Raw genomic sequence first — 26,635 nt, 5'->3', positions numbered from 1 at the left:
TACATATGTAAATACATGACCATCACCTGTCAGTAATGGACAGATAGTGATGGGCTGATAAAAGAATGAATGGACATGTGAAAGAGAATTGCCCAAGTCTGCTTGATATCCTAACGATTTTGATGCAAAAGACATCTGTTAAGATTAAAGCAACCTTTTTCTTGTATGTACTATACCTTATTTTCAGCTTTTACCTATCTCTGAGGATGTAGCATTGCACCTTGTCTTCCATGACAGATTTTAAATATACACATAATTAGAATTGGGGCATACTTTGGAAAGATTATAATTATTCCTCTCTGACCTTTACTGTATTGTGTAATTCTTGCACCCAGACATGAAGGCACCCTCTTTCTTCCCTAAGGGCTGGCTCTATATCCACAGGAAAAAAATAGTTTACTTCTGCAGAGATTCGTTTTCTGACTCTTGTCTTCAGAGACATAAACAGTATCAGCCTTGCCAGCATTCCTACATCTCTGATCCCCAGGGAGGAAAATGTGTGGTATAAACTGTAATATCAAGCGAAGTCAGCCATCTCTTTATCTATTCAGATTGCACCTCTGAATTATGCAGGGTATTCCTTTTTTTAAAAAAACCTATCATTTACTGTACAAGCATTACCAGAAATGAAAATGAAGTCATACATATGAAAGCTCTGGCTTCACAGTGTCTTGTTCTTCTGTTATGGGCTGGGGTCTTTATGTATGCAAACTCTCCATGTAGCATGCAGACATTTTTTATTCTGCTTTTCCAGTTAATATGCCAGAAGAGTTTTTATGAACACACTGGATAGATAAAGGATATCTTTGTTTTTATTTGCTATTGATGAGATGTAGGAGGGAAGGTTTAGATTTAGACAGGTTAAATTCTGTCTCTACCACAAAACTGCCCTGTAGCTGCAGACTATTTGACTATTTAAGCCTCCATTTTGTTCATCAGTAACACTTAATTATAGGATTGGGATAAAACTTCTTTGTTACATTTTTGTATACATGTTTTTTGATATTATATTTGGATCATGCATGCTATATTAATATTTTAACACATGACTCTATCATAAAGTATAATATAAGGCATGTATGAATAATTAAAAATAAAGATTGGGTTTTAAAATTCAACATTTGGGGACCACCCAAGAACATGGAGTGTTTACTCTCACTCACCTGAAGTTATCAACATTTAGATGGAAAAGTTTGAAGATAAACGACATCCTCCAATATCCTTTGGCAGATGTGTTTGAGTGACCTGCCTCCAATTAGCCCACTAGACATAAATCTAGAAACAGAACCTACAGGTTCCAAAAGCTGCTAGAAAGCTCCAGCTCCCAACATCACTATTTCTGATACTAAAAACATCAGCCAATACTATACAGACACCGTTGGCTAAGTACATGCATTTATTTACTTTATAGTTGTTTTTTTATTTTTGAAACTATAGGTATATAATGTATCCCTTTTCCCCCATCCAATACCTCCTTTGCAACCCCTTGCTCTTACTCAAATTCTTGCTCTTACTCAAATTTCTTTAATGGTTGTTATATTTATATATGTACATGTGTATATATATATATATATATATATATATATATATATGTTCCTAAATACATACATAAAATCTATTTGGTATGTATAATGTTACTTGTATGTATGTAATCTCAGGACTGACCACTTAATACTGGATAACCAACTGAGGGGCTCTTCCCTTGGGGAAGCATCAAACACATTTTTGAGGAATTGTTCTCAGTAAGAGTGAAGGAAAGATGAAGCACATTAAGTACCACTGTCAATAACATCATAGTCACTGTTGACAAATTCAGAGAAACATGAAGTTTCTTTGAAGATTCCATAACTGGTTTGTGGTGACACTGGATTCAAATGCATGTCGTTGCATTCCTAATGTCCTTAGTCTTTCAGCCAGAATTTAACTCAGTACAAACCAAATATTTACTGACTATTCAATATGTGTCTAGCATTGTGTGAAGATGTGACAGTGAACAAGATAGATGCAGTCTTTGTGCTCTTGGGTTTCTGTCTGTTGGGAAAAGAGACAAAGGCAAGCTAAATGTGATGTGCACGTCACCTATGGGGGTGTGCACACAGGATCCACAAACAGTTTAGGTGAAGGGGACAGATGGGAGCTTCTAATCCCAGCCTCAGAGTCTGGTTACTCAACGAATTAAGCATGCTTGAACAGGCCAGTTCTCTCATGCCTACACTGGCATGTGATCTTGATGGGACATGCATGCAGTGTTCTAAACTGATGCATAAACAACTCTGGGGCCACTGCAGCACTCAAGGTTGGCACCTGCTTTTTATATAGTATTTAATGCAATGGAAGCAGATTTACCTTTCTCATTAGGTTCTGCTGAGCCTCAAATATAAAATTAGTGTCAGCATGTCTTTCTAGGAAGTAGACTAATTGAGGATGGAAAGATCAATCAAACCACAGAGATTCATTATGGAATGACTGTTTAAAATCTGGAGCTGTGCCAAGAAGTGTAAACATACAGGAGAAACATAGGCTAGGATTAGCCTTTTTCTTGTAAAGTCTAGAGAGCTGATATAGGAACCCCTCCAAAGAACACTTTTAGTAAATGAAAGCCTGTGGCACATTTTCAAGAGACAAGGGGAGATGGCAGCGTGTGGAATGTGCTGGGTGGATCACACAGTGAAGAAATTGACCTTGGGCTTCAAAAGACCACTATTCTTAAAAACTCAGGGTAAAATTCATCATAGCCACTGTACTAGCCATGGTTCTGGGCCTGTGATAAAGTCTTCCTAGACATATTGAGAAGACTTGACACTGGAGACTGGAGCTGAAGGATGCTGGGAAATGCAAATTCTGGGGCAACCCATCATCTTTGCCTTTCCACTCCCAAGGCTCAGCTTGCCGCCTGACAAGCGGCAGTCGCCTCGTTAACATTCAGTGAGTGGTTATATAGAAAGACGCTGCTTTGCAACAGGAACAAGTATCAAACCACACGTGATCACTTTCTAAATTCCAGCATGCAGACAGTGTTGTCAGAAATTCAGTAGAGATGGTCACAATCACGGTGATAGAAGAATTGCATAATTTCCTAATGGACAAGGAAATTTGGGTTAGCCCTGTCCGGAAAGGGGAGGTCCAGCTACCAGGGGTCACAATTCAGATGTCTAGAGGATTCCACACATGCACACACACACACACACACACACACACACACACACACACACACGCACACACACAATATATATATATATATATTGTCTGGAATCAAGGTGTGCATCACCATCTGGAGGCCTTCGGGACAGGAAAATGGAAGAGGAAGGTGCCTTTCAGGGTATTCAAAACACGGGGTAAACAACAGGAGGAGAGGAGCCATGCAAGTTTTGGGGGGGCGCAAGAGAATCATTTGCTAGGATGTAAAATGCCAGTTAAAAACAACAGGAAAGAGGATCAAAGAGAAAAGTTGGATTCCAGGCAGGAGAAAGGAGTACAGAGAATCACAGAGGAGGTCAGCATGTCAGGCTCCTGAGACTCCTCAGAAATACTGCAAGAACTAAACTCCCTCAATCCGTGGTGCTTACCTCCAAGGCAAAAGTTACCCAATCAAAAAAAAAAAAGTTACCCAATCCATCCCTGAGAAAACATCTGTTCTAGAACTATTGTTTGCCAGAGGATCCCTGATGTAGTCCCTAGTTACTGTCCCCAGATGGTATGTGACAGCTAGGGCCTTGCAGACAGAGGGATGGCTAAAATGTACCCCCCTCCACAAACACATATTTCCACATGTCACACACTTTACTTAAGGATTTACATGCATACCCATGTTTCCCGTGGTAACTAGTGGCACCAGGGATAACCAATATTTATTCTGTGGCTGAGGGGAGATGTAATCCAGATATTATGTACGCCAAATATACTTGGTAGGAAGCCAGTGGCCAGCCAGGGAAGGTTTAGCATAAATGACAGCTCTTGCCAACCAGGGCCTTTTGTAAGGGTTCCCTGTGCATAGACCTCTTCCAGATACCCAGCACTGTCTTGGGGGACAGAAGAGACAGGTTCTTTACTGCCCACTCACACTACCATACTCATGTTTGAGTTATGGCTTAATTTTGGCATTGTAGGGGAATGATTCTTTTGTCTTTTTTGCAAGGGTGAGAGAAATAAGGTGAGTGAGGCACACACCTACTGGAATAAATTGAAGTGTGCCTTTAAAAAGTCTATAGTCAAGAAAACAAACATCTAATATATGTCGTTTTTTTTACATTTACAAATAAGAAAAATAGATTCTTTGACAACATGACAGGTTAACTCCTGGCAACACCCAGCCTACCTCAAAGAAGATGATGAGCATCAAAGAACCTCCTTATGGAGATGGCTTTAAATGTGGCAAACCAGACACTGGGCAAAATGTCCTCATTTCTGCCACAGACCAAATTCTGCCTAAAAATGGGCAAGCTTGGATGCAGGCAGAGTTGACAGCCAAACTATGCCAAGACAGGGTAAGCAAGTCCTCAATAGTTTCTGCCTCACAAACATGTCTGTCAGATATATAGGGCCAGAAAGCTGAAGATGATGCTCCAAAGTTATAGAGAATTTTGGGTGACTGTTCAGGCAGTAATCTGTCTCTGTCATTTTTTCATTTTGGAAGCTGCTAACCTGTACTCTGGGTTCACTCAGGTAATTAAGTTTTATTCCTTCTCAGGTCTCTCATGTGGTTGAACATCAAATAGTTTAGTCTTACAGTTAAGCTTAGTTGTTTAGGGGTTAAGATATTTTTAGATCTAGATAGATGTTTTAAGTTCATAGAGATGAGATATGATATTGATTTTCATTCAGAATCTTAGACTCAATAAGATGGAAATAATGTTTACTTCAAGTTTGCCAAATACAAATAGCCAAATCACTATGATTATAACATTCATATAATTCCTGATAGTTTCACGGTTCTTTGTGCTGTATATAGCTTATTTTATTTATGTGTGATGATATAAATGTATATGTTAAAAAGAAATATAAAAAAATAGAAAAAAGAAAAATTAGAAAAATATATCATGAATAAAACACTATTAATACTGATGTTTTAAGTGTTGCATCAATATTTAAGTCTTGTCTTTTAAAAGCATTTGTGTGTGTGTGTGTGTGTGTGTGTGTGTGTGTGCGCGTGTTTGAAACAGGGTCTCTCTATGAGCCTAGGGTGGCTTTATTCTTTGTTATTTTCCTGCCTCAGTTTCCCAAGTGCTGAGACCATAGGAGTGTTACCCGGCACTGCACTCTTCTCCAGGTTATTGGATTTCTGGTGCCTCCTTGTGCTGGTTTCTCATCCCCAGACACGTGCCTTACTCCTGTCACCCTGTCCTCGATGCCAGAGAAGCAAGAACGGAAAGGTACTGAGGAAAGAGAGGACTAGGGGTGGAGAGCCCACCTTGGCTGTAGGCAAAGAAGTCTTTTAAACTTTGGTCGTGGAAGATTAAAAAAAAAAAAAAGACCACCGAACAGTGTGAGATGGTGCTGATGGGACAGAACGCATTGGGTTATTAACTTTATTGAGCATCTCCAAAGCTGTCTTCTTATTTTCCAAGTGGATCTCCTAAGAACAAATGACCCAATGACCATCTGGGAAATGAAGGCAAATCCCCCATTTTCTGAGCCTGTCAGCCAAAGAGCAGGTAACAAACATTCAAGCTGAACACTCTTGCTCAAGAACTGCAGCACATATGGGGCTGTTAAATAGCCCACGGGACATGCCGCAGCAAAGGAAGCTGGGAACAGGCCATAGGCATATGTTCCTCAAGTCAGTAGTCCCACCTCAGTCTTGGGTAAGTGTTCTCTAATCAGTTACCTAACTGTTTACCACCGGGAAGCTTCACTGGCCTCTCATGAACTCAGCAGCTGATGGCCATTTCCCTAGTGCAGCCCTCTAGCAAGATTTGCCCTTGGCTAGCAGATTCTGTTTTGAATTTACAGAGAAAGCCTTTATCTATCGCATTGGACCAGGTGACCTGGTGAAACTCCCCAATCTCCGAGCTTCCTGTTTATAACGAGTCTCCACTTAAATACTTTGTAAATGTAAAATGTTTCCATTTTGAAATGATTTTAGATCCACAGAAAAGTTACAAAATAGTCTCTTTGTCACCTCAGCCCAGAGTCCCCTCTAAGACTTTATCTAAACAGAGTACTACAATCTAACTGTAATTTCCCCAATTATTGCTCTGATGACCATTTTCTGGTCTATGAGGCCACTCAAGGGCCCATGATGACTGTTTCCTAAAGCCTCTACACTCCATCAGTGTACCAACCTTCACCAACTTTAGAAATTTAACCCTCGAAGGCGCTCACCTGCTGCTTTGTCCACCTCAGCTGGTCTCCTTTACTAGCTCACTGTTAGATAAACGTTGCCATGTGGGCAAGGGTCCAATAGAAGTGACATGTCCCCAGAGTATCCTGTAGTTGGTCATGTGGTGCTGAGCCTCTACCTCAGGAGTTCTCAACCTTCCTAACGCCTCGACCCCTTCATATAGTCCCACATCTTGTGGTGACCCCCAACCATAAAATTCTTTCATCGATACGTCGTAACTTTAGCTATGCCACTGTTACAAATGGTAATGCAAATATCTGATATATACTATCCCCAAATGAGTCACCACCCACTGGTTGAGAACTGCTGTTCTAGAGACCGAAGTTCCCAGACAGAAGCCAGAAGCTCAGAGTCCATTCTCCTATTGGAGAGAGTCCAATCATCTTCATTGATAAGCCAGTAAACACAAGAGCACCCCCTGAGTCCTAGGAACTGTTACAGAATATTAATTAAATAAAAAAGAGGCTGTTGGGGAGTCCTAAATTATGTGGATCAGTCAGAAGCACAAGGAAAACAACTTGAGTCTTACAACTACATTCAGAAGTAGAGACTGACAAGGACCGGGACTCAAACTTGGAAGATACCAGTCTACCTCCAGGTAGATAGGAACGGAGATAGTGGATACCCAGCTGGCGTTTGTTAAATTAATTATTGTTTACCTAGTCTGCGGGGACCTATCTTTGCAACCTGGACCCAAAAGTGCTCTGTGTTACTAGAATACCATAAGAAAAACTGGAGCTAGAGTTTGTTTTCTACTAATCACATCTGGTCCCTCTACTCTGAAATTAGTGTTTTTCCCTACCAGTAAAAAAAATAGACACTTTACTCATAGATCCGTGCCTTGGTCCAGTCATCATCAGAGAGGCTTCCTCAGGCAGCAGATCAGAGTGAGTGCAGAGATCCAATGCTAGACATTATGCAGAGAGAGAGTGTGTGTGTCTGAATTGGAGGTCTCCCTTGAGTTCATCCACTTGGAGCTCAGGGAACCCCGAGAAAGAGGGGAAGGAAAGAGTGTAGGATTCAGGGCAGTGGAGGACACCAGGAGAACACAGCCGACTGAATCAACAAGCTGGGCTCACATGGGCTCACAGCGGCTGAAGCTGCAAACATGGGGCCTGCATGGATCTGCACCGGTCCTCTGCGTATGCGCTGTCTCTTAGCTTGGGGTTTGGTTTGGTTTGGTTTGGTGTGGGCCTCCTAACAGTGGGAGCAGGGGTTTTCAACCTTTCGCCTGCTCTGGGGACCCTTTCCTTCCTATTGGGTCACCTTCTCCGGCCTCAATAGAAAGGCTCTTGCCTTGTCTTCTTGTATCTTGTTTTGTCACATTTGGTTGTTTTCTTTTGGAGGCTTATGCCTTTTCGTAGAGAAATGGAGGGGGAATAGATCTAAGAGAGAGAGGGGAAATGGGGGCAGAGCTAGAAGAAGTGTGCTGTAGGGAGGGAAAACGATGGCCAGGATGTATTGCATGAGAGAAGAATCTACTGTCAATTAAAAAAATAGATACTTAAGGAAAATAAGACTCCTCAAGCATTCTGCTCCTTACAATTTGCTGATATCTTTAGGACCCACTCTCGGCTCTTCCCGTTAACAGTGACTATACAGGTGCTCATTTAATCAAAAGATCAACTTTTATACTGTCATTAAGGGTAAGATAGCCCCCACATCAAACCTGCCTTTCCCACACCCGTAGGATAAGACAGCTCGAGAAGCCATAGCAAATCTGCTGTCTCCACTCCTTCCCGGCTATCTCTCAGCTCTTTTGCAGTGAGACCTACCCAGGATGTCAGCATCCTCAGGAAGAGGCCACCAGCAGTCAATAAGCACTGTCACAAGAAATGAGCCATATCTGCCCTCCCTGGCCTAAGGGTGGATGTTCAGTTTGTCTTCAAATCGATACACCCCTGGAAGGCACTGTCTTCCACCAATCCTCTGAGGGCCAATGCATGCCAGTAGATTCAGACAGTAAAAGTATACCTTGGCAGCACCCACAGGCTTTGGGGTTTTTCTGGTTTGGGGTGGTCCCTCTGGATTCCTGTCAGTGGTGTGGAAGTAGACTTTTGTGAACAGGTTCCGTGGGAAATTGATTTTTAAATGCTGGCCATGATATATAATGTTTATCTGCTTTTTTTTTTCTTTAAATACTTTCTTCCTGGCTGATTTCTAGGCACAATAGCCAAACATTCCATCGAATTTCTGCCACTCAGACACAATAGGTGTAAATAATCTTAAGTGCATAGGTAAAAATAAAACCTTACAAGCTAATTAGGAATGTGTTGAGTATCTGTTGTTTTTTATTGTAATGTGGTCCATTTAATTATAGATGTAAATAAATGTTTAATCAAGGTAGTTACCTAGCAATTGTCTCGTAAAATTCCTAAGAAATCAACATATGACACCGAAGAATTGATATAAGTGAATTCTAAGATAGCACCATTGGTACAATGCCTTTCACCGGTCCAGGGGTTCTGGAATTCTCCATAGGAGCCCTTGAAAAAGCAACATGACAGTTTCCTTTAGGATCTCCTGAGGGACTGAGCACTGGTGCTGAAAGCTGTGCCCAGATGCAACATCTGCTGCTCCTTGGCAAGTCTCCTACTGGCCAGAGAGGGACCCAAACACCTGCCACCACCAGTACCAGCCTGGAACTTGCCTTCCAAGCCATCAAGCTACAGTTTTCCCTGGGCTTAGTCCCTGTCTGTCATTCTCACAGTAGGCCCCTTGGCTCTTGGCTGGCCTTAAAAGGATTATATGTTTGTTTTCAAAGCAGCTTGTAATGGTGCAGGGAGCACAGGAGAGAAGGAGATCACCACAGAAGAAGGAAAGCATCACAGAGTACAGGCTGTAGGCCTGGAATGGGCTGGGTCTTTCCACAGGCATTTATTACTGTAATCCAAGGCAGTGTGTCCCATTTTTAATGAGAGAATTGGTGATTTTTTTCCCCAGGATTCCAGAGCTAAAAAGAAGCAAAGGTGGGATTTCTCCCCTACTTTGGTCACTGATCGCACCATATGTAGATTATTGCATGTGCTGAAAACTCGCCAAATACCAGTGGGATAAGCCATGAGTGTAGCCTGGCTCAGAAGTATGATCAGTGACCTCTCAGGCAAGAATGCTGGAGAAACAGCAGTGTCCGTGCGCAGCGGTGGGAGGCAGAAGGAGAGGCTGTAGCTGTGGGATGAAAGAGGAGAGCTGTCCTTGTGCTGGAGTCTTCTTTGGAATGACAACTCAATGCTTTCAGAGGCTCAGCATCCTTGGTAGCATAAGCAGGACCACGAACCCCATTTTAGCACATGATGGATATACACTATCAAGAACTGTGCCATCCTTTCTGAAAAGCCACTGCAGCAGCACATCCCACACCATGGAAGCAGAAGACAACTGAGGGTAACAGAGGTTCTAGGGTTCCCAACTGTCCAAGTCTGGCCACCATAAGCACCTTCATAGGATGCCCACAGACAAAAGAAATCAATCAGCCTTGCCTCCATGCCTTTTATTTGAATACTGGGAAAGGGCTCTGGTCTGTTAGAAGAAACCTCTGCTGCTTTGGCAGGATGGTATTGACCCCTGGGAACTAAATGGTAATGGCAAGAGGCAGCAATGGCCCCCTTTGACCCTCTTCCAGGCAGGCTGCTCACAGTTCTGGGCTCCCTGAGAAATGGGAGCAGAAGACAAGCATAAAATGTAATAAATTACATTAAGGATGACACAGGTCAGAACTGGGCTCCTGCTTGGAGCCCAACAAAGCAGACTAGCCCTGTGATGACATCATCATCATCATCATCATCATCATCATCATCATCATCATCTTCATCATCACAGCAACAACAACAACAACAACAACAACACCTAAAAGGATTAATAAAACAAAAAACTAGAAGAGTCAGAAAAACCAATTGGAAAGAGCTCAATTAGAATGAGCTTTCACTGAAAAAAAAAATACCCTCCCTCCTCCCATCCTCATCCTCCCATTTTAATCCTTAGGGAAAAAGTAACCTGAAGAAGTGTCATAGTAACCAACCAGAATTCTTCATTGTTCTATTTCTAAGGCAGCTCGGGGTACCCTGCACAAAGCAGCTGTTCAGCCACACCCAGTGAGATTCCTTCTAAGGTTCATGAGTCACTAATAAAAAACAGTTTAATTCTCTAAAATCAACTGGATATGATTTTGGTTTTGACACAACAAAAGGTCTCATGCAGACCCGTGGGGATGATGTGAGATTGATTGGACCCCTTTGCAAATGATGTCCAAAGAGAGCAGCAATCCTCCTACACCAGAAAGCCCTGAGCCTGTCATTCCTTGTTGGGGGTGGGCAGTGCACACCTTCCTCCCAGGCAGCCTCAGGAGCCAGTCATTGTTTGGATGGCAGCGGTGGAGGCAGACATAGCTGATCTCTATCTCAGAGCACTTCAGCCCTGTAGCAGACAGGCTAGTCCTCAGAGTGTGACCACACAAAGGTACAATACGGCAGGTAAGTGGTTCTGAGGACCACAGCAGAGGATGGAGGAGGATGAAGGAAGGTTTCCCAAGGACAGTGACATTTATGTGACTTCAGAACTAGCCTTAGGTAGGATGTAGCTGGGCAAAAAGCAGCGGTCAAGCAATGCCAAGAGGGCACAGGAGCTGAGAATGGAACACAGCACAGCCTAAGATGCTGAGGGCTACAGCAGAAGGATGGAATGTGGATGGGACTGGTCCCAGGTCAGCTCTGTGACTTGGAGGGTGAGGCTTGTGCTCCAAGCCTGGCTGGGGAGAGATGCAGAAGAAGTAACCCAGACGGGTTACTACAGGGATATCATCATATCAGGTGATGCACAGGAAAGAAAACTGCAGAATTGAAGATAAGAAGGAGTGGGAGGGGACATGGGGAGGGGATGGAATTGAGAAAACCCTGAAAATCCCTAAGACTAACAGAAATGGGAAGTCTTCCCTGCAGAGAAGGAATGGGGGATTTGGAAGAATGTTCCAGGCAAGAGAAGCTGCAATGTGCAGTACATCTCCAAGTGCTGAAGCTGGTGAGGGACCAAAGGCTTGAGCTGTGTAGGATTAAATAGCACTTTCCTCGTCCTTACTTTGAGATATCTTGAATTTGCAGGTGATCCTCCTGTCTCTGTCTTCCCAAGGCTTGAATTAAAGATGCTGGTCACCACACCTTTCATGATGCCAGTATGAACAACCCTCTTCCCTTTTGAGAATGCAAACTCATCTTTAACCATGTGATTGCTGCCTTAGGCATGAAATGGTCCCCCTTCTTTCCCTTCACGAAATGGAACATAAAAATGAATGCCGTGGTTTCGGAAGGGGAAAACAAAAACCCAACTCTATCCAGTCCTGGTGCAAAATTAAATTGCATGAATTCCTCAGAAGGCTTTGAGGTACAGAATGAGATCCCCGGGAAGTCATCTTTGGGGTTCACTGGAGTTGACAGCCCAACTTGCTCAGTGAGAAAGAGAAAAGGGAGTTAACAGAGTAGATGCCAGGCTGCTCCTTCCTCACTGGAGCTGTCACTTTTCATATGCTAAGTGCAAATATGGCAGCCCTGTGAGGAAACTTAAACAGATAATTTAAATAAATAATGAATAATTTATGATGCCAATAAATAATTTAAATAAATAAATAAATAAAAATTAAAAACTGAGTTGGTACAAGATTCTGATCATGCCCAGGCTATGACAGACAAGGCATGCAGGCTTACAGTAGGCCGCCTGGGTGGGGCTGCAATTACTTCAACAGTGAGAACTGAAGATAAGCATCCAAATACATGCCACAGCACCAAAGGGAATCTTGGCATCCCACAGGACACTCTGCTGCACTTTCACAGGTGGCTCTTCCCCAGAAATAGTTGCAGTCAGTGGTCATTGTCTAAGTCTGGGTTGGGACAAGGAGCTGCTGCACAGCATCTACTAAGAATGAATCTGTAATAATTGGCTATTCTATTATTAGGATAAAGGGTCTAAATCAGCAGAAAGAAAACCCAGGACATTTGCGGTGGGTGGACTTTCTAAATGCGTTTCTTTTCAAAGTCCGCGTGTCGAGCAGGCGGCGCCTGTGTAAAACACACATGCTATCCCATGGCCTGGGTACCTTCCCTCCCTTCTTTTAAAGTGATTTTATAGGTAAAGCATACGAAGGAATGAGTCTCACTTTCAAATATGGGTGTTATTACATGTTGTTCCCATTCATCCCACTCCCCCACCGCCCTCCCCTGCGTCCCTCCCACCTCCAGCTCCCTTCCCTTCCTCACTTACCCATGCCTTCTGCCTTCCCGCTCCTATATTTCATTACCCTCTCTAAGATCTCCCACTTCCCTTAAGATCTTTTCCTCCCTCACCATGAGCCCCGTTTTAGCTTTGTAACCTACAAGTACATACATAAGCATAAATACAAAGCAATACGTATGTATATATAATTTTAAAATTTAGGTTCTACGTGTGTGAAATCACATGGCACTCATCTTCCTGAGTCTGGCTTATTTTGCTTGACATTATGATTCCCAGTTCCATCCATTTTCCTCTAAATGCTGTGATTTCTTTTTTTTTTTTAATGACTTCATAAAAGCCCATTGCTCATACGTCTGGATTTTCGAAGCCAGGCGCCTGCGCACTCCATGTCACTGCTATCTGACCAAAATGAATTCCGGAGTGGAACAAATGGGTTGGAAGTCTTTGTTATCCTGTGGTTATTAAATGCAGATTGGACAGGGCTCTTGAATCAAGGAGGTAAAGATGTGAGAAGGGGCTTAAGTGGCCTTTTAGTTCAGCAGCTTTCGCCTTCTGGTTCTCAATCCCTTTGAGGTTGCTTATCAGACGTCCTGCGTATCAGTATCCGATATCGGCATTACGACTCATAATGGTAGCAAAGTTACAGCTGCAAAGTAGCAAGGAAAAAAATTATGGTCAGGGGTCCACCACAACATGAGGAACTATGTTAAAGTTCGCAGCATTAGGAAGGTGGAGAACCACTGCTGTTAGTTCCAGGAAAGATTGGAGAAACATAAAATGGGTTACATTCCAGTACGGTCTTCAGTCCGGCAGCATAGACGTCACCTGGGCACTTGATGAGAGGACCAATCAGACGTCAGATCCCGCTCTCCAGAACTGAAGGTCTAACCACACTATGGGGTTCCTGCAGATCACTAGCGTACAGGCTGAAGATGGAGACCCGCTGCACTGGCATGATGGCCCCGGGGCCTGCCCTTCATTACCCAGCATCGTCTCGCTGCTGCGCCTCCGCCAGTCCCTCAGCAATGAAATCGCAATGCTTGGGCTGGGGCTTCACCATTGCTGTCTTTCAAAAACTCCCCAGGTGAAAAGTTGGCCCAGAGAGTCACTATTAACTAGAACAAGAGAGATTCTGATTAGGTAGTTTGGGATTTCTGATCCACAGTTTGGCTCAGTGTGCCAGAGTCATAGAAGAAACTGTTCAGCAGACACATTTCCACCTTCATGAACTGGAGGTGTGGCGCGTGAAGCTCGCCGGAGCAGAATCTTGTGCCAACTCGGTGATGATAATGTTATCTGATAACTCACCCGGTAGACAGCTGCTCATCCTGAGAGAGGAGTGGGCTGCGTCTCTGGCTGGATCTCATTACAAAAGCGACTTAGACTATGAAGGTGACATCTCCTACGCACTGAGTTCAAGAGTTAACTCAGGGCCTCCCACTCCCTGTATGCTTTGAAGCCCTGAGTCTTGTGGCTGGGTGAGACGGCAGCCGCCTCTCACAGGAGGGAGGAATGGTCTTTAACGTTACTGAAGTTGAAAAATGTTGACAATATGTAGACCAGAGATGGAAATGCCACTCCCAGAGGTGAACGGAGCTTCAGCAGCTGCTATACAAAAGAACTGAGCACTACCTACCTTCAAGAACAACATTGTGTTTTCCAAAACCATGATTTCCCAAACACCTATGACATCTTTTTATAGTAAAATGTAAAGAGCCATTGCAAATTGCTATTCAACAGAAAGGAAACATTAAGATATTTCTGAAGAGATGAAGAGCGAGCTCCCATGTTGTTACATTGCAAGACCAAACTCCTTCCTATTTAAAATAACAAGAAATGAATATTAGATGGCAAAGCCCAGCACCTACTGAACAGCTGGAAAGCAGATGTGCCTAGAAACACCATCATCCCCATCTCATCACTGGAGGGACTGTTGCGTTCTCAAGCTCTCAGCTGCCATCTTTGTTTCCATGCAGCAAGGATGCAGGAGGGAAGGATGTGGCAGGGCCCTTGTACCTTCATGTCCATGGTCACACAGACCACGCAGTCTGAGGACCCTCAGCTTGAATGACTTCATCTGGCCTTAAATAATAAGTGACTATGGATCTCAATATTTTTCATGAAGTGTGAAGAATAATAAACCTTATTACTTAGGTGCAAAGTAGTAAGAACGCATGGATTGCATTTTGCACAATGCCTAGAAAACAGTAACTGGCTCAACTCACAATTATTCTAACCTTTGACCATCAGCTGAAGTTTCACTTCCTTTGTGAAGGCTTCTTTGATGAGCTCCTCTTCCCCTATTGATCCCCCTCACATCCTTAGTCTCTCCTTGGTAGGTCTAGTACTTTATGATATTACATTTTTTCAGATTTTAAGATATGTATATTCCATATATGCAATAAAATATCTTGTGTTGGGGCCCATGTAATTATTTTACTTTTCAAGATATAATATATATACATACATATATATATAATAAAAATGATTTTAGACAATTTTGTGAACCAATTAGTACAAACTTTTTTGACCAAAAATAGTGATAACTTAAGAACCAGCTATTGATTATATAATTAATAAACAGTAATAATAATAATTTGTGCATGAAATAAGATCTCAAGGATTGGAATTTCCCACCTATGTCCTTAACACATGACGCTTTAACGTTTTGAATTTGGGAGCATTTCAGAGTTGGGATTTCAGGTTACAGATACTGAGTCTGCATATTCCAGTTGCTTATTTACATTTCTGTAATGACATTCTCCAGGAACCATTTAGTGCTTTGTATCTCCACTGCCAAGCACACACTTGGTGCATTTTATGTATTTCTGAGTGAATGAAGGAAGGAACCAATGAACGAGTGAGTGAGTAAAGCAAGACTCTGTTTTCACCCAGTAAGAAGACGACTGCCAATTAGAATGGTAAGGACAGGAGAGAAAAAAAAAATAAGAGAGAAATCACATACCAGGAGGGTGATAGTCATGACTGATTCTGAGATATGAGCAGGACAGGAATGCCACTTTGTTCACTCAGAGAGCTCTTCTCTGAGAAGAGCAGGAAGAGAAAAATGGTGAGGAGGAATATTTACACAAATACTCAGCGAAAACTTCCTGATTGCTTGGGTCTAAGTCTTCTGTGTCCAGTCCCACAGAAGGAAACTGTATATTGAGATCTTTCCACAAAAACTCAGGCCAAACCAAGAGGCCTTTCCTTGACCTTGAGGTTCTGGGTTGTGACTCAGCCCTGCCTCTCAGCCTGCACAACTCTTTGAAGGGACTGCCCTTCAGAGGCCCTCCAGACCACCACGGAGACATTTTCTTTAGGTCCCATGTCTGTCCCTAAATAACTAAACAATGACAACCATATGTGCATTGGCTTCACAGTTCCAGCCTTATCCCTCCCATAGTCACACTCCACGTCCTTTCTCTAGAGCGTGGGCCTGGGAAATTGGCTGAGGCAGGAAGAATCTTAACAGTTTCTGTCACAATTATAAGAAGTCTCCAGTGATACCAAACGCAAGCCCTTCAGCATCAAAGCCATTGAGTGTGTTCTCTTGAACACACAGGCATAAGAGGCTCCCCTTAGCAGCCATACAAACCAGAGAGGCAAAACCAGACAAGCCACGTGCAAACCACCTAGAAAGACTGGGATGATATCCATGCCTGAATTCAGGGAAAACCTGTCCACCAAGACACAGGATGACAAAAATGCCACATGCTGCAATCCTCATGGCTGGCTGTCTATCCCAGCTCTATCACTCATGGCCATGGGGGCTATGTCACTGGCATAGTCAGCCTGCTGAACAGGTGTTGATTTCTCTCTTCAGATTTCAGATGCTCTTCAGCACTACCAATATTTTACAGCTTAATCAGCTGAGCCCAGAGCCTCATCCTGAGGACTCACCGCATCCTGACCACTGAGGACCTCCAAGATGCTGTTGAGCAGTTCCACGCAGTACTTCTTCTCCAAAGTCTGGTACTGCCCATCGTCCCTCTGCTCCAGGAGCTCCTTCAGCTCTTTAGTGATGACAGGAAGCAAAATGTCCCGGCATTCTAGAAGCAAAACAGTGACAGGCATATGGGCTTACTGTCTAGTTTCCTTTCTTACACACACGCACACACACTCACACACACACTATATGTATATATATATATATATACATATACATGTATATTATATATGTATATGAACATATAGAAAACATATTCTACATCATTTCTCATGAAAACTTTCATCTATATATTACAATTCAGTTGTAAATAAGTAGAGTATGTTCTATGTACTTAATCCACCCTATGATAGATTTATAATTATATTGTTTCAATTTATATGATTTTTTAAAATTAGGTAATAGTTAAAAAAATATATTTTCCTTGTAAAAAGATTAAGTATTAGAGGTCAGGTTAAGATTTCCTTAAAATATAATTCACAATTCTCTTTTCCCCTCTGACCCTCATTCCCTAGAATCAGCTAGCTGTTGTATTTTATATGCTTAAATACATAAATACATATACACTTATGCATATATTCAAATATTGCGGTATAAATTCTCCTAGTCTCATTTATATTTTGTGCTTGCTTTAATTTACATCATAGCGTGGTTATAAACTATCATGATCTTTGTGCATGACTTTCCATATATAAGCAGAATAAATCCTACGGCATCTTTGCCTATCTCTGCTTTTTCAGAATGAGGCTTAGCTACATGTGTGGCTTAGTTCCTTGGTACCGTTCACTTACCAATATTCCTGGGAGCAAATTTTAAATGATTACGTGTAACACTTAACTTAATTATTTAATGCTATAACATTCTCAAATCAAGGATGTATTTTCTTATTTGGCTATAATCCTATTGCTGGATATTTTTCAAATTACAAAACAGTATGGACAATGAAGAACCTTGCACTTGCTCCTGTGCATGCTGCTTTCATACTGAAGTAAATTAGAACTTTCTCAGAGGAGAGAATTCTTCCTGACAGTACTGTCTCAGGACATTTCTGGAGTGTTCTAAAGGCTCATACAATTTTATCTCTAAGTTTCCCTTAAAAAAAAAACCTTTAAGGAAATAAAAAGATCTAAAACTGTTTCAAACCATGCATAGCCAGAGGCCACTTGAGGTAAGACATGATCATATATGCCAAAATGTCATCTGCTTTCAATCCAACGACTAGACACTGAATGTTTCTTTTGTCTTTTGAGATGCCAGCCTCTAAAAGGTACAGGATGAGCTGTGGTTCTTTCCCGTCGGGTAATTAAAATCTGACCAAGGTAATGAGCAATACGAAAGGGTAGAAACTAAATCAAGGAAAAAGTGAAAAGAGGCACGCACAGCCCTTGTTTTCCATCCCAACATCTATACTCCTGTCTCTTGGCCAGCATCCTGACTTGACCTCCCTGACTCTGGGAAGACATCCCACCATTGGCTCTAACCTGCAGAAACTGTTAGAAGGTGCCTGCACTTCTTAGAACAAGGGCTAAGCCCCAGGTACCAAAGAAGGTGGTGCCCTGACATCACAGTCTCAAGAGGACATTTATAATGATAACAGATGACATCACTAACATATATTGAGTGCTTACAGTATGCTGGGGTCAAGTGCACTACTGGAAGCATTTGGCAAGAGATTAGTCACTCTTGGTCACTGAAGAGAAGGTGGTATTATCTTCCCATTCTTCTGATGCTATGCATGCACAGGTAGGAAGTGATGGATCCAGACCGATCACAGCCTGGACTCCATGTCATCCTATGGAGATTCCAGACCTCATGGAGTTCAGCTGTCATCTACATGGAGGAGGCCACACAGGCTTGTGTCTCTTCCCTCTCTCAGAACGATCCTGGCTCTGCCCCCTCTAGAGCTGCAGCTTTTCTGGAGTCTATGAATGACTCCATCTTTCCCAATACATCTGTTTAGATGTAACTTTTCCAAAGTAGGTTTCTATTGCTTGCAGAGCCAGAGAAGAAACACCTTACATGCTTGTTTAGAAGTTTGCTTCAAAACGCATTTTTAAAAGGGATATTAACGTATAACTTTGAAACTTTCCATTAGTCAGAGGAAATCACGGGTGTTAGGGGACAGGGGACAAGATGCTAAGTAAAATCATTTCAGGCAGGAAGCTCTTCCTTAAAATATGGGTAATTCCAACATCAGAATGCTTCCTGGTCCAGTGATGCCTGACTGTTGCTCCCATCTTTAAACCATCGGAAGATACACACAATTTTTCTCTTCAAAACTTAATTTTGCAAGTGAAATAACAAAGGAGACCTATAGTACAGCTGTCTGAACAAGAGAGTCACCAGAAATGCTCCTTGAGGAGACACGTTGTCACAGCAATGTTGAGAAGGGCAGGAGCAGATGAAGAGCAGGAGCCCAAGGGCACAGAGCTGCCACCGTAGTGAGACAGCTAGGGCAACAAGAACAGAAGTATTCATTGGTCCCTGTGGTTGCTCCAGTGCCTCACTTCTGACATCCCTATTCTATCGAGGATAAAGGTCTCCAAAGAGCTTGAAGGAAGGAAAAGACAGGGTTAAGAGTAGGCAGTTATCTTGAGTTTAAAATACGACTCCAGCTGGGAATGCAGCGCAGCGTGGAGCATATGCTTAGCGCAGAGAAGGTCGGCTCAGTCCCAGGATCAAAACAGAAAAGAGGCTGGGAAACCAATGTGTTAAGCACTTTTGTGACTTAAAACTTGAAATCATTTGTAAAATGAGATCTATAGGACCTGCAGGAAGATGTCAAGTTGGATAAAGGATTAACCCATTTGTGTAATTTCACTAAGTTGCTCACGTATCCATTTAGTCAGGCTGGGCTTCTCCACGTGCAGACACTCTTCTGAAGTGGAAATGAATGACCACAGCCACCCACCTATCAGCACCCTAGCCAAGGGAGATAAGACAACACAAACAAGGAAGAAAGAAACACTGAGGCTTGTACCTTCCTGCAGTGGTGTTAGGACAGAGGTGAGGGGTTGCCCTCAAAATGTCATTCCATTAGCACCCTATAGTATTTCTGTCAGGTCCTGCTGTGGAGATTTGGATGCAAGGGACAAGCCCAATGAGAAATTTTAAACACTAATGATCTCCATGAGAAGCAGCTGAACTTCAACTCCTCCTTAAAACTGAGTTAAAGTAACACATTCTCTTAGAAAGTCTGGTGATGAGCTCCCCATTCCTAGTGGTGTCCAAACACTGGGTAGCTGTCCACACACTGGGAAAATGAGGTGAGGGGTCGGACAAAGTGTCAAACTGAATCACTGTTAAAGCCTCATTCAAAATTCTACAACCACATAAAATACGGGTTCACTGTAGCAGCAGGAGGAAGGATGGACAAGTGGATATGTTTGCACTAGAGTAGACCAGACCCCTGCAGAAGTAGCACTCCATCAAGCTGAAATGGTGTCAGCTTTACATATCAGCTGGACCAGCATCCCTGGATGTTGGAGGATGCTCATGTTGAGACTCAGCAAGATTCTCAATGAAGAAGCCATCAATACTGTGCCCTGTTTTTTGCAGAAAGGACTCTGTCTTCTCGTTAATTCTGATTTCTCAGAAATGTCCGGCTTCCCTGTTTGGGGGATGAAATAATTTTTCTGGTTTGTAATTGGAGCTGTGAAATTACATTAGCCAGTAAAGCTTCAGGAAGCAGCATTTCTTAATCGTTGCTTGATTGTCAAGCAAACAGACACAAATGGTTTAAAAAGATGGATCTCGCAAAGCCTTTAATGAATCTTTGCAGATAGAGATAATGGGTATCACAGACCCACATCCCCATGTGAGATTTTTGCCTCTGGTACCCACGTTGACAAAGACTGGGCAATCTGCCATCAGGTGTCAAGTCCAAATTGTAATTCAGACCACTGCTGAGGACTCTGCATAGTTACTCAATTCTCTGTGTTTTAATCGAAAGTTTCTTTTGTCCAAGTGACTGCAGAGGAAAATGCAGCATTCCTTGGGCAGTCTCTTTCTTTCTTTCTTTTTGTCTTTCTTTCTTTCTTTCGCATTATTTTCTCAAGAAAGTTGTATCTGTGGTGGGTGGGGTTGCCTACCTGATCTCATAGACCTTTTGAAATGTGATGTGCCTTTTCAGTGATACTACCCAAGGGCACTTCAAATAAGATTTTTCATTTACATATTCCTTATATCACCCAGAGAAAAAAAGAAAGGGAGAGTCTCCCTTCTTTGAAAAACCACCTTGAAGAACATTGAGCCAAAATTGCATCTGTGACAACAGCCACAGCCTGAGCTCCAGGGGGAAGCATTCCTATGAACCAGATCTGTACGTGACGTCTTTCCATGCATCTGTTCCCTCCTGCTTTCTCTCAGAGTAAAGACACCCCATTAGAGTCAACCAAGCAAATGGGGGTACCATTTTGGATTTTATACTTCCTCAATATCAACAGGCAACCTGTCATGAACCAGCTTCTTCCATGTTCTGGGTCACGTGTCCGTAATTACCTCCCTTCTCTCTATAGATAGTCACTGCAGTCTGGAAATTCTTCAGTGAATTCTGTTTTATTGCCCACTTGGTGAAGCTGCAGGCTCTTTGTGAGACCTTTAGCTCTCCAGATCCGTGCCCTGATGCTCTTACCCCTCCCCTTCCCCTCCCGACCCGCCCCCTCCCCACCACTCATCACTGCCATTCTGATTCTGAGAAATGCCCTTCACCTGACAGATTCTTGCCTTCTGGGTCTGAAGTTAGAGGTCAAATCCTATAGGCCAGCTTTCCTGGTGCTCAAGTTCTGACTCGGATGACTGTCCCCCACGTCCTTGTAGCACCCAGAATGTGTTTCTATCTCATCATGAATCAAACAATGTCAACACTATCTTTGGCACTGGATCGCCAATGAGAGTCTTACTGACCACCCCAGAAATGAAGATGAGGACAACGGATGCTAATCATCTTGCAGTCTCAACTTCTTCCCATTAGGTGGGGTGTAGCAGCATCCTTTCAGATCTTTGAGAGATACCAGCTCTATACCAGCACGATGCCGATATCTACACACTCATCCCAGGACAGAGTGAATGTCATTAGGAGCCCCTGGATATAGTGCAATGGGTACAATAAGAAACTCCACATTTCTCTCTGAAGCTAAGGCTGAGAGAAAGAAAAGGCAAACAAATCTCTCCTAAAATAAGAAGATAAGACTGGCACCTCATGTCCCCGATGGAGAAACATTTGCCAGTCTCTGATCTCAGGTACCACTTCGTACAGCATGTGGGGGACTCTGTGGAACCTTCAAGAAGATGGTAAACTCAAGAGAAAAGGGGTTTAGACACAGCACAGGGTTGTGTGTTGTCCAGTTGCATCTTCACTTGGTTACCCAACTCCATAAGCCTGACTGTGGCATCTATACCTGTAATTTCATTCCAAGCCAGCCTTTCACTTTGTCACCAGCACTAGTTAATCTCCTCTTCAATCCCGGTCAATATTTCACAGACTTTAAGGTGAAACTCATTGGGCTTTGGCCAAGCTTCTATTGACTGGGAAGCAAATTCAGCTCAGTTTAACCCTCCTGGGGAACTAGAGAGCTTATGCCTGTCAAGGCTAGCTCTGCCTCCCTGGGGTGAGTCCCGGCATATGGGAAAGCCCTTGATTAAAACTCCAGCTCTACTGGGTAGAGCTGAGCAGTAAGTACAGCTCAGCTTTCGTTAGCTGCTTTTCCCCCTTGGGCTCACGGACCATCTACAGATGTGAAAGGCCACTTGGCTAGATCACCTAGATGAGAAGGCAGCACTCCATAGACAGTGCGATGCTGACAGTCAGCAATTTGCTCTCCCAACCTCCCCCCTCCAGCCAGTGTGTCACGAAGCAAACACATTCCACCCACTGAGGGAAATCAATTACTGCCCACAAACTGCATATTCCAGATCAGGTTGCCAGCCTTGTGTGATTCTACTAACATCTTTTCCCAAGTCATTTTTTTAATGGCAACTCATCGATCACTCCCAGAAAACACACTTAATTATGACATCCAGATCATTACTGCCCCCTCAACCCTCCCCATGATGTGCATCTCCCCACTTTGAACTTACTGGTGAAAATATGCCTCCCTGGCCAGATAACACAGGCTATTTAGAGATCATACAACTCAGCAACGACTAATATGGCTTCAGGAATCTCAGCAGAAGCAGCCCTAATTAGCCACTGGTAGATCCTCCAAAAGAGACATGATTCTCCAGTTTTTTTTTTTCTGGACACTCACTGAAATTCCCAAACAAGCTCCCACTTTGATCACATATATTTAACATTCAGGACTTGTAAGCATCTATCACATATATTTTATAGTTAGCATAAAATGGGATTTTTTTTTACAAGCAAAAGCCCTATAATGACTGGACATTCCACCAAGTGGATTGAAATTTAAAAAAAAAAAATTTTTATATTCCACTCTCCCTTCCCCTTCCTGCCTCTCTCCCACCTTCTTCCATCCCCCGCCTCTCTGTGTGGTGTGGTTAGGCACGCATGTGCATGTAAGGTGGGCACAGGTGCCCTCATCATGTTAATGTCATGCACCTTTATCACTCTTCACCTGGAACTCAGATTCCAATTTGACTAGGCCGGGTGGCACGGGGTTAAAGCATGCACTGTCACCCTCATTGCTTTGTATTAGTGCTGGGCTTCTAACTTGGGTCCTCAGGTTTCTGCAGCAGGCATTTTCCCTCTGAACCCATCTCCCCAACTCTGAGTTGCAGGAACTTTTAAGAGGAAGGAGATGTGGATGCACTCCTCATTGACACTGTTTGTAGACACATCTGAAATCTCTGACAGTCTGCATATTACAAAACATATGCCCGTAACATGTATGTGACCTTTCTATATAAAGGGCATGCCATACACTGTTTACTGTGTGCTGTGTGTATACACATGCAGAAACACATAGCTGACTAATTAGTACTGCAACAAGCATTGTTCTCACAGATGTTCTATGCCATAGGCTTAAATAAACAAAGACAGAAAATAATAGTTGGCTTTTCCAGATTGGCTTCCCTGTAGCAAGCTCCAAGATAAAGTTCTCATGTCCCGGCAACCCCTGGAACAGGAGCTGGGAAGTGAGGGCAAGAGGGGAACAAGAAGAACAGGGCACAATCCTCTAGACTCCCTGTAACCTCCCATGAGTCAGCCAATGAGAATCTAATATGGTGGTTTTCATTCTTCCTAATGCTACAACCTTTTAATACAGTTCTTCAAGTTTGGCTGACCCTCAGTCATAAAATTATTTCCATCGCTACTTCATAACTAATCTTTCTAGTCTTATATCTATGTTTTCTGATGGTCTTAGGCCACCCTGTGAAAGGGTGGTTCGCCCCTTCCCCCGAAAGGGGTTACATCCCACAGGTTGAGAACCACTGACCTAGGGTATTGAAACCCAGGGCTGGACAACCCAAGGCCCCTTTTTTGCGTTTCCAGTCCACAGGTAAAGCAGGCTCCTGCCAGGGTGGCAGCCCTAGGAGCAGGCTCCGGCTGTGCTCCTAGGCAGATAATGGGCGTGAGGCTGTGACAGAGGAGCTGGCAAACAAGCTGGAGAGAGTCTGATGTGGAAGGACCGTTTCCTGAATGCACTCAAAGACTTGTCTCTGAGACCAAGCCCAGAACTGATATAAAAAGGCCACATGGGGAAGAACATGAAAAGATCTTGGGGTTGAACATTTGGGGACAGAGGAAATAGGAGACCACGGCCCTGTGTGTAGATTTGATATTGGAAATTTGCCCAGAGACAACTGTGGCCAGAGTGTAGGAAGTGGGAGACGGTAACATGGGACAGGAGATGTGCACAGGTGGGGAGGAGGTCGGAGCTCATCTGGGCTATGATAAGGGTTTGATTAGTATGTAGAAATGAGCCAGAGTTTTGTTTCGGTATTTTTATGGAGACCTGTGGGTTGGTCCTGGAAAGAAAGGCAGTAGACAGAAAGGGCTTCATAGAGGAGAAAGGGAATGGTACCGAGCTCCCTCTCTCTCCCAGACAATCTTTCTAAAGTAGTAGAGAATCTCATATCTCTTCTATGGACAAGGGTTCAGTGACATTCAATAATTTGATTAAAACTAAACAGTGAGCAGTGGCTGAACTGATTTAGACCCCCCCCCCAAAAAACAATCAAACAAACAAACAACAACAACAACAAAAACGGGGCTGAAGAGGCCACATTCACAGCTCTTGAGCTCTCCTACGTCCTTGCTATAGCAGGGCAGATGAGAGAATTTGTAAAGCTTGTCTGTTTTGTTTGTTCGGTTGGTTGGTTGCTTGCTTTTATTTGTTTTTATAGCAATGGGGGAAAGAGAAAAAAAAAAAACGGACCGACTTAGGCTAGGTTTTGGAAGTTGGGTTAAGACAAACTGCAGATGGACTGTTTAAGGCATCTTCGCATGTTAACGACCTTATAGAGCTTATCAAATCAGGAGCTAATCATGAAGCCTCTTGCTCCAGCTAGCAGGTAATGAAAGGCTCCTGTGGACACCTCCCAGGAGGTGCGAAGTGGCTGCTGCAGAGGCTGCCTGTCCTCACACCTTCCAAAGCTGCTAGGATAGTCGTGTCCTGGCAGGTTCTTGTGTTTTTAGTTTGACCCACCGCCTGATGCAACTGCTGACCTGCCCCCGTCTCTGAAGCTTGTCCGTTAAATCACACAGCTCTGCAGAAGATGGCTTTAGGAAAATAAATATGTAGCCTGGGCCAGCTGAGTGTGCTGCACGACTCCCTGTTCCTCGTGCGATTAGAAAGATCATGTTTGCCATGCTACACTGGCTGAGATCAGCCCCACCTAGTAAAAGACCCTGCCTCACCCACTGCCAAACTAGGAGGAGTCAATAAGAGAGCTTGGAGCTGAACTGAGTTCCCTCTGTCCTAGGTGATCCTGGGTACCAGGGAAGAAATGTGCAGTGCCTCAAACACACACAATAGAAGGGTGCTCAGTAACCCTTTGAATGCCACAAGCTGGGTCTGTCACTCACCTATTGCATTTGGCTCCAAACCAGTCAGTAGCACATGCAACTCAGCCCCATTTATAAGCATCTGGGACACTACTGGAACATCAGTCAGCAATTCCTCCAGAGCTAAGTCTTCGTGACCGTGTGCCTCTCTTATGGACAAAGTCCCCAACTGCCCTCCCCACACACTGGCCCCTCTGTAGACACCTGTACCTATGCATCCATGAATCCCCAGCTCTCCTTAACTCTGCAACCTTGTGTAAGTCAGCCTGTAGTAATATACTGCAACAGGGCTTCCTCAGCAGGCAGAGGCACTGTGACAGGCATATCTTAATAAGGGACAGAGCTATCAGGAGGTAAGAGACGTGAGAATGAAATGTTGACTTTGAGTCGTCCTATCTCATCTCACTCAGCTAGTGAGCATCAGTTGTGACCTTTGCATAGCTTGGTACCCTTTCCCCCAGTAGACCCGAGAAGCTGGGATGACATCTCCCATCTCAACCGAGCCACATTTCTCACAGTTACTGCACAGTCTCGGTCGGTCACACAGTGGGATCCTAATAAGTGTGAGGTGAACGTATGGGTGTCTGCTAATGGCAGAGGGGATTTTGTCTGTCTGAATCTAGGGCTACTCTCAGGACCAAAACACTGCTTCCTGTTGGAGTATTACATTATTATTTATTCTATAATCTTTAAGGAAACAAGGTGGTCACATCTGGGGACTGTGGGGTGAAGGAGGAGAATTGTATGACATCTTCCTCGCCTTCACGACTTCCCATGGCCAGCCCTTCTGGTAATATCTCACTCTTTTGAGATGTTACCTTATTGCAAAGCGAGGTCTGAAGAAGAAAGAAGAGCTCTGGCGTTGGGGTTGGAAGACCTTGGTTTGAATGCCAGCCTTACTACTGCCCTGATGTATGACCTTGGAGAGGACCCTTCTCTTACTCCATGGATGAGGATGCAAATGCCTATTTGAGGAGATGATTCGAACGCAACGTGATCCACATTCCAGGGCAGCCCTCCTGTAATTAGACATCTGGATGGAATGCCGAGTCTAAAAAGTTTTCGGTCCACAGCAGAGTGTGCTGGGCCTTCACCAAGCACCTGCTCTAGGCACCCTGGGATAAAGTGGGCTGAAATGACTATCTGCTTCATTCAAAGT

The 26,635-nt window shown here is 43.5% G+C and overlaps 1 protein-coding gene across 1 annotated transcript in view; it reads right to left on the bottom strand.

Moving 5' to 3' along the window:
* Window positions 1-26,635, bottom strand: part of DOCK2 (dedicator of cytokinesis 2) — a 406,436-nt gene that overhangs the window by 224,506 nt on the left and 155,295 nt on the right. Inside the window, exon 26 of the mRNA XM_084762887.1 lies at window positions 16,463-16,611. Coding sequence (XP_084619013.1) covers window positions 16,463-16,611 — 149 coding nt within the window. The remainder of the gene's footprint in view (window positions 1-16,462; window positions 16,612-26,635) is intronic.

The sequence above is a fragment of the Acomys minous genome, assembly GCF_964271855.1.
Source record: "Acomys minous genome assembly, chromosome: 16".
Taxonomy (NCBI): domain Eukaryota; kingdom Metazoa; phylum Chordata; class Mammalia; order Rodentia; family Muridae; genus Acomys; species Acomys minous.
The sequence above is the reverse complement of the archived record's forward strand: the minus strand, read 5'-3'. Positions and strand labels throughout refer to the sequence as shown.